The sequence below is a fragment of the Rhineura floridana genome, chromosome 8 (assembly GCF_030035675.1).
Source record: "Rhineura floridana isolate rRhiFlo1 chromosome 8, rRhiFlo1.hap2, whole genome shotgun sequence".
NCBI classification, from domain to species: Eukaryota; Metazoa; Chordata; class Lepidosauria; order Squamata; family Rhineuridae; genus Rhineura; species Rhineura floridana.
The window spans coordinates 45,727,947-45,737,325 of record NC_084487.1 but is presented as its reverse complement, the minus strand read 5'-3'; the positions used below and the strand labels follow the sequence as shown (position 1 = coordinate 45,737,325).

At 45.0% G+C, this 9,379-nt stretch overlaps 1 protein-coding gene across 1 annotated transcript in view; it reads right to left on the bottom strand.

Moving 5' to 3' along the window:
• Positions 1-1,807: 1,807 nt before the first annotated feature.
• The window catches only part of CACNA1I (calcium voltage-gated channel subunit alpha1 I), a 483,310-nt gene continuing 475,738 nt past the window's right edge, over positions 1,808-9,379 (bottom strand). The window contains exons 35-36 of the mRNA XM_061582812.1: positions 7,284-7,480; positions 1,808-2,518 (exon numbers count right to left, since the gene is read on the bottom strand). Of these exons, the coding sequence (XP_061438796.1) occupies positions 1,808-2,518; positions 7,284-7,480 (908 nt within the window). The remainder of the gene's footprint in view (positions 2,519-7,283; positions 7,481-9,379) is intronic.

Below are 9,379 nucleotides of genomic sequence, written 5' to 3'. Positions count from 1 at the left end.
ACATGCACACTCACTCAGGGCCAAACTACATGTGACATTATGTAGTTTGGTGTTGTGTGTAACTTTAAAACTCTATATACTCCTCCTGGGAGGATGGGTGGGATATAAATGTAATAAATAAATAAATAAATAAATAACGTTGTGAGGCTCAGTAATGACTGATACTGCAATATTTCCCTCCTGCATCACAGACCCAAAGCTGAAATTTGGCATGAGAGGGAAGCTCCCATTGGTGCCAGAAAGGGCTTCCTACTCGTGCCAACTAGCAGCTGGGGGTGGGGAGTTTTGTCACGATTGTGGGACAGAAGGAAAATAACACCTCTCTGTGTGCACTGTGGTCCCAGTCTGCCCTGCTCCCTGTCCTGCTGCAGCAGCTATTTGAAGTTTTTAAAAGATACACACAATGTCCAGCCACATGTGCCATTTGGTCCCCTCCATCAATTTCTGCTGTCAGGGCCAAAAAAAATGCAGATTTTTTTTAAATTCTGGAGGTATCTCACCTGACACAATCCAAGAGTCACCTCAATGAATTAGAATACAAGGTCATAAATAGCATCAGGGTAGAACAAGGCTCAGAGTACTTCCCTAGGATTATTCAGAAACAAATGTGTACATGTCAAAGTATGATCCCCAGCTTGGACACAGAGAGCTAATGACGCTTCACATTTGAGGTTCCTCTTCCTCATTCTCTCAAGTTTTATTTTTTTTCCCTTTCAATATATTCGTAAAAAATAACATACCTTTCTCTAGAGATGGTTTTTGCACCTTTGGGCTTCTAAAATAGATTCTTCACAAGTACTGAATGATAAGGAAAATAAACTATAAACCCCAGACCCTTAACAGTACAGAGTAGTTCCCCATAAGCAGCTTTCCTTCTCAGGTTATTTTTTTTTTGCAAAAAATCAATGAGAACCAGAGCATTCAGTAGTTTCCACGTGACTTCTTGTCACATTTCCCCTTATTTTTTTTAAAGCTGAACAGCTATCAATGTTCCATGGCTCACCAAGACTCTGCAGTCAGATGAGTAAGATCCTCACAGCTGATATTTAAGAAATGGAGCTTTCACTGGCCCTGCCTGAAGAACTCAACTACCCTGAGATGACAAACCACAGCTGCAGGTTTCATGATGCCCCACCCTATGTATCTTCATGGAGCACTTTCAGATAGCTAGCTGTCCTCGGCTCTCCCCTGCCCAAATATCTGGGCAGTAGCTATTTTAATTTTTATTTTTCAAACAGAAACACTGAATGATATGATTCAGTGATACATTCATAACACTGAATGATATGAAAGAGATGCCCAAACCCTAAAACCCAGCTTGGTTCCTGATTTCATTTTGAAATTTATTTTCCCCCAAGTCCCTGCCCTTTTCATGCTTAGCACTTTCTGGAAGTCCTAAGCTCTCTGTAAAAAAAATAAATAAATCATTCTATATATCTGTACATATATAATTGTATATGTAGAGGAGTAAACAGCTGCCCCGGCCAGAGGTTCTTCCACCCTCTTCACCCAGCATTGCCATCTCTTGATTCTTTTTTGTCCCACTGTTGGCTTTGCAGAGGTGGTGGACCTGTGCATGGGTGGGGTGTTCACGTATTGCTTTCGCTCTCTCATGTCTCTGAGGTATGGTACAGTACAAAAGTCTTTGTTCTTCACACACACACATACACACACAGGTATTTATATTTTGTGTGCTTGCTTGTTTCCTTTCCACAGTCCCTGCACATGGAACTGCTGTTAGGAAATGACAGCTAACACACCCCCTCGTTCAAGTTTCCCCCGTCCTCCCTGCCCCAAGGGAGTGGCCTCATCTATTCCTCTTGCTGACGCCACTCCCCAGCTGCAGCTCAGAAGGAATCGGGGAGCTGTGTTCTGCAGTCCCAATTCTGTCCGAGCCCTCTGGTACGTCACCCTCCCTTGGAGAAGGGCTGTTCTTGCAGAAGTCTGTTACCCAGGAAGGCATGGATAAAAAACCCCTTGGGTCAACCGAGTAGAATTGTTTGCTTTCAGTTGCTGCGGAGCCCCGTGAGGAAGGGTTGGCATGGAGGCTGCTGGTGCTGCTGCACTTCTTCAGAAGTGCCAGGCCTTGGGGTGGAGGGGGTGGCGAGAAAAGAGAAGTCAGAGAGAGGCTGCTAAGAGTCTCTGATTGCTCACTGTTGTTGCCTCCACCCCTTAGGCTGCTTCCTGCCCCCTCCTCGTCGGACGGGTCCATGGAGTCATGGTAAGTACAGCCTGGGCTAGTGCTTCCTCCACTGCTGTGGCTGCGCTGGTGCCGCCTGATGTTCCGGAGAGTGAAGATCCCACGGCCCCTCAAGCTCTGCCTCCGAGAGGCAGGGGAAAGTGGTGCCACCAAGGCTCTTTGGGTGGCTGCTGCTGGCATGGGACACAACGCAGCTGGGAGATCCAGTGTGCACTGGGGTGAGTCACTAAGGTTTAAGCTGTCCTCCAGTGTGGTCTGCAAGCTGCCTTCTGAGCTGTTGCTCCTGCAGTCTTCTAAGGAGGTGTCGCTCTCTGTGGTCTGCAGGGCCAAGAAGCAATAAGGGAAGCAAAACGGTTGATTTCTCAGTTGTCATCACACTGGGTGAGGGGAATGGGGCATCAGCTATAACCAAGTGGGAGTCCAGTGTTGCCTGCCCCCAAGTCCCCACTCCCCACCTAGCAGTGCAAGCCAGTAGGTCAGTGGTTCTTAACCTTTTCCACTGCCAGCACCCCTTGGATTTCCAAAATATGGTCTCGCACCCCCTGAAAAAATACTGTTCATTTTTAATTTAATTTGATTTTTTTATTTTAATGTGTGTTTTAGCCTAACTTAACTAAGATAAATGACAGTTTTCCAAAATCTTTGGTTGTATAGTTAATTTTCTGCTTTTATTTAAATGAATTTTTAAAATCTCTTGAACAATGCCTTGCACCCCTACAAAAAGTGTCTCGCACCCCCAGGGGAGCGTGCACCTCAGGTTAAGAACCACTGCAGTAGGTATATGGACACTGTTACAGTCCTTAGCTGCTAATCAGCAGTGCCATCTGAGAACAGCAGTATGCAGCGCCATCACATAGACTACTGTTGGCCAAAACCTCCTTTGTCATTTTAAAAATATAGGGTTGTATTCAACTAACACAGCAATTCAGCTCAGGGGAAGCTGGTGGAGGAGGAGCTGGCGGGAAGGTCTGCAGCATCCATTTGTCGTTTGGGAGCCACCAGGCCGGTGGAACGTCGGCTCAACTGGGAGCTGTGCACATGAATGTGAAAGAAAAGGCCAGCTCTCACGAATACCCCTACTGGTGAGTAAGCGCTCTCCATAGACTTCCATTATAATTATTTTCTGAGACCGACATTTTTCTCAGCATAACTTTGGCCCAGATCAGGACCCACAGGAGCGCTCTGAACGGGAGTTGGATGTTGTGTAAATCCCACCTTGGCCCCTCCTTTGACATGCCCCGGAACATCCCCTTTTTCAGGCTTTACATCGAGCTGGGCTTCCCCAGCAGACCCCTGGTTGAGCCAGGGTGAGGAGCTTCTGATCCTGCCAGCTCAGCCGTGGGTCCGCCACATCCAACTTCCCTCAGCCCAGTGTAAATATGAGTTGGATTGCACCCTTAGTCTTCCTCAGAGCAGATCTATTGAAATTAATGAACCAAAGTTAGACATGTCGATTCACTTCAGTGAGTCTACTCTGAGCAGGACTAGTGTTGAGTAGCAGCCATAAGGATGGCCTTGATGGATCAGATGAAATGACTTCAGTTTCAACACACTGTCTCCAGCTATGGACAGCTAGATAATCGCCATCACCCTGTTTGTCTCTAGATCCTAACAGAGGTACACAATCTCTGGACATGGAAGTTCATGTCTTATCAGTCATGCTTAGTAGCCATTTGATAGATCTATCGCCTATTGATTTGCCTTTCCTTTGAAAAAGGTGGCAGAGATAGCAGTCATCACATCTTGCGGTAAATATATGGCATTAAGTTAATTATGAACTCTGTCAAGAAATACAGGCATACCCCGCTTAACGTCGCTTCACTTAACGTCACCTTGCTATAACGTACATGCTTCATATGCCTGTATTTCTCCAGAAACGCAGCGCAGCAGCAGAGGCTTTAGCACGTGGGGGTGGAAATAGACGCGATCGCGCCACTGCAAATCAGCTGGGAGGCACGATCGCAATCAGCTGGGAGGTGCGGCAGTGCAGCAGCAGAGGCTTTAGCGCATGGGGGTGTGACTAGATGTGATCGCGCCACTGCAAATCAGCTGGGAGGCACGATCGCGATCAGCTGGGAGGCGCGGCAGTGCAGCAGCAGAGGCTTTAGCATGTGGGGGTGGAACTAGATGTGATTGCGCCACTGCAAATCAGCTGGGAGGCACGATCGCGATCAGCTGGGAGGCACGGCAGTGCAGCAGCAGAGGCTTTAGCACGTGGGGGTGGAACTAGATGTGATTGTGCCACTGCAAATCAGCTGGGAGGCACGATCGCGATCAGCTGGGAGGCACGGCAGTGCAGCAGCAGAGGCTTTAGCACGTGGGGTTGGAAATAGATGCGATGCGCGCCACTGCAAATCAGCTGGGAGGCACGATCGCGATCAGCTGGGAGGCACGGCAGTGCAGCAGCAGAGGCTTTAGCACGTGGGGGTGGAAATAGACGCGATCGCGCCACTGCAAATCAGCTGGGAGGCACGATCGCGATCAGCTGGGAGGCACGGCAGTGCAGCAGCAGAGGCTTTAGCACGTGGGGGTGGAAATAGATGTGATCGCGCCACTGCAAATCAGCTGGGAGGCACGATCGCGATCAGCTGGGAAGCGCGGCAGTGCAGCAGCAGAGGCTTGAGCACGGGGCTTTGAGGATCCTCATGAAGGAGAGGTAAACAAAAGTTTTAAAAGGTAGTGCTTCACTTTAAGGACATTTTCAGTTTATATACTTGCTCTGGTCCCATTGAGTACGTTAATGCGAGGTATTACTGTACTTCTTTTTGCCTCTCCTTAATCTAGTGCCAATCAATATCATTAGACGCCCTGCAGTTCTATTACTATGTATGAAAGAGAAATTTTCTTTCTATGCTTGTTCTCAATTATCTCCACACTATTCATAATTTTATACATCTCATTCAGGCCATCCCTTTAACCATGGTTTAGCCAGCCTGTCAATATTTCAGTGCTATGTAAAAATGGACTTGGGAGTCCTCCAGGTGCATACATTTTTCACATGCTTAAGGTCAGAATTATGCATCCTCCAGCAATCTATTCTTGTCTTAGGCCACATCTGTACCATACATTTAAAGCACTATGATACCACTTTAAACAGTTGTGGTTTCCCCCAAAGAATCCTGGGAACTTTAGTTTGAAAAGGATGCTGACAGTTGTTAATCACATCACAGAGTACAAGTTCCCAGAGTTCCCTGGGAAGAGAATGTATTGTTTAAATTGTATTTGTTTTTATTTACTGTAAACTGCCCAGACAACTTCAGCTATGGGGCGGTATACAAGTATAATAAATAAATAAAAATAAACCACACTGAGAATTGTAGGTCTGTGAGGTGAATAGGGGTTTCCTAACAATTCTTAGCACCCTTGGTGAACTAGAGCTCCCAGGATTCATTGAGGGAAGCCATGACTATTTAAAGTGGTATCATAGTGCATTACATATAAAGTGTGGATGTGGCCTTATAATGTGGGCTGCAACCAAACAGCTGTAAAATTGCAGGTTCTGGAAAGGGAGGAGTGCTGCCTGGGAGTAGGTTGCTGAGTCCTTTTTCTATCTACCTTTTCCCCTCCCCCTACAACCCCTCTCCCATATGAAGTAGCATTTATATGTACATTCATTGTCCACAGGATTAGAATCAGGACAAGAAAGAGGCAGTTTAGTGTTTGGTAGCAAAAGACGGGGAAGCTCATGCCCTGATAATTTGGACCCACATGGAACATGGATGTGATGTCAAATGGGCACATCGATTTGCTCAATTCACTACTGATCAAGGAAGACTCTTACATGCTTCAAACAAAGGTACCCAGCAGCCTGCTTATCTTCTCACAGAGAGACAGCTCATACCCTTTGTAGGAGTAGATTATCTCTGAGAGTCTGGAGAAGAATAGGCCACTGATTAAATCTTCATCAGGTGTAGAAGATACTCCATTGATTGTTAATGGACATGGACACTGATGTCCAGCACCCGAGGGTAAAAGCCCATAGAAAGGAGAAGAACTCAAAAAATATTTTGTATAGAGATCCCCACCCCTGCATGCAAGGTATGCGAGAGTGGTTGGATCTTGGCATAAACACTTTTTTAAAATAGGGAAAATTAAGAGAATAGAAGAGCACTGCTGGATCAGACCAAACGCCCATCTAGACCAGCAATCTATTCTCACAATGGCCAACCAAATGCCTATGGGAAGCTCACAAGCAGAACTTGAGTATAACAGCACTCTCCCCACCTGCAATTCCCAGCAACTAGCATTCAGAAGCATGCAGCCTTCAACAGTGGAGGAAGAACATAGCTATCATGGCTAATAGCCATTGATAGCCTTGTCCTCCATTAAACTGAGACATTGAAATTGTCCCTGACTGAGACAGGAGAGCATTATCCTCTACTTTTGTAGCTCCAAAATAAAGGTGGAATTCTGCATTCCACCTTTGTGTCTTTAAAGGTAGGGCCAGGTGTCTAATCTGCAGCAGAAAAGCTTTGGGGCTTGAGGGTCAGATTCTTGGTCAAAAGGCAAGGTATACGTTAAGCAAACAAACGATCCCTTTCCCTGATCCACCTGCAGCTTTCCACTATTCTGCTTTCCCCAGATTTCCGCTGCCTTCACAGTGCCAATTTAAGACATAAGAGAGAAAAACATGGTGTGGGCAAGCAAGGGGAAAGTTCTAGCATTATCTAATATCCAACCCTTGTAGTGTGTATATAGTTCTGAAGGTCTCATTGTTCCATAAACACATGGAGTTTTATTACCCCCTTGTGAAATAAGGACATAACATAGTGTATATGTCAGCCTTTTGAGTAGATACCTTTCTCAGTCTGCATCTGCAACTGGAATTGTTTTTAAGATGTTTTATTGCTTGTTCTTTGCTTCCTTGGGCTCCTTTGGGAGGAAGGGTGGGATATAAATGTATAAATATAAATATATATTTAAAAACCTCTGTCTCTCCATAGGAAAGAATGCAAAATCTAAGTGTGGTGGTCATCTCTTTCATCTCCACACAACATCTTATTTCCCCCACCCCCATGTCTGTGTGAGGCTAAAACATCTGGCAATGGACAGATGGAGGGATGGTAAACATAGGAGCCCTTACCTGGTGGCTGAGTGAGCAGTTTACACTTGGAGATTGCAGTGATGCCCAGGAAGCTTGCAAAGAGATTTTAGGGAGACTCTCTGGGCAGGAAACTTTCTCTTGACTTGGCTGAATGGCAGAAACAGCTGGAACAAAAAACTCTGGTCGTACTGGTAACAGAGGATTGGATGCATCTGGAGAGAAGGGGATGTGAGGACCTGGGAAGAAGAAATCAACACAGAAAGAGAAAAGGTCAAGATTCACCTTTCAAGTCTATTTTTCCCATGTCAGAAATCTACAGAGCACATCCTCATGCTACTCTCTTAAGGAGGAAACACAGGCAATCAAGCTCAATTATTGCTTGTAATCACTCTTGCTTCCTTACCCACCAAATAATTTTCCTTCCTGTGTAGCCAATACTGCAAGTCTGCTGCCCTTCACCTTCATCCAGCACTTCCAGCAAGGAGATAACATAAACAGATAGCTTTATTGGCTAGCAGTATCTCTATTCCAGCTATGTTTCTGATTACCAAATCTTTCTTGAGTAGTCCATTAAGGGCAGATCAGCCAGCACTAGAGAGAACACAGCTGGTAATGTGGACATGCCCTAATTCAGCATCTACCAGCACACCAACATGAGGAGTGCAATCTTCACTTACATCAGGTTTTACTTTGAAATTATTTTGGCTTTAAAGAAGAGAAAGCCAAAGCCAATTCTGGGGTGACTAATCTATATGTTGCCATGAAGCTCACTGGGTGACCTTGTGCTACTCTCTCTCTCTCACTCTGAACAACACAGGTTGGTTGGAAAAATACAGACCGTGTATGGTGCCCTCAGGTCCCTGGAAAAAGAGTGCGACATAGAAATGAAACAAACAAACATTGCCATGACCAGGAGGCTGAATTTGCAAACTGAGTTAAGAGGACCTAGTTATTAAAGCACAGGCTGAGAGGCCTCTAACTGAATCCAAACAAACAGTTTTAAAAGAAAATGTCATAATTTCATTAGTGATCACTCGTGGCTGAGTAAGATTGTCTTCCAAGATAAGGTCTTTAACAGTGGGTCCGTAAGTGACTGTGGAGGCCAATTATAGATCCACACAGCCGCCCACAGTGAGGACATAGGTTTCCAGATGGAAGATGGTCGCAATGAGGATTTGTTTGACGTGCCTTCCGCTTAGCTTGTTTGTCCCGTTTGCCCTGTATTCATGCTTCTTCAAAGTCCATAGCTCCTTTGATAATAGCCTACCTCCATTTGGGATGTTCATGGGCCAAGACTTCCCAGTTCTTGATGCTCATGTTACATTTTTGTAGATTCACTTTAAGAACATCTTTAAACCTCTTTTGCTGTCCACCGATATTCCATTTTCCATCCTTAAGTTGGGAGTAAAATAGCTGCTTTGGAAGATGGTGATCAGGCATTCAAACAACATGACCAGTCCAGCAAAGTTGATGTTGAAGGATCATTGTTTCAACACTGGTAGTCTTTGCTTCTTCCAAAACACTAACATTAGTCTGTCTGTCTTCCCAAGTAATTTGCAGAATTTTCCAGAGGCAGCGTTGGTGGAATCTTTCAAGAAGTTGGGAGTGGCATTTCTAAATGGTCCATGTTTCACAGGCATACAGTAAGGTCGGTAGTACAATGGTTTTGTAAATAAGCATTGTAAATAAGACTTATTGTAAATAAGACTGTAAAGGGCTAACTGCATATTGTCAGTTATTGGCAATCGATCTGTGCACCATTCAAGGGTTAAAATAAAGTTGGGAACATGACCTGGAATATGATTTGGATGAAAGTGTATGGGCAAAGATATGGTAAATAACCCTATGCGTTCACTGTTCAGTGTCTGCACTGGCAAAGAAAATGACAATTATAATTATTTCTCACTGCCATTTGACTCCTGTTCAATTTTCCTACCTTACCCACATCTCCTTCCAAAATTGTTGGAGGTGTGAAGTAGTGAAGGGTATGTATTTTCACTTGTGGTGGGAATGTTCCCAAGCAGCAATGCTTTGATGCTGGGTCTTTGAAGAGATACAGTGAATTACATACCGAAATGTTTTCCCAATTCCATCCCTAGCAATTCTAAATGTTTGAGATGGTCAAAATATCAATT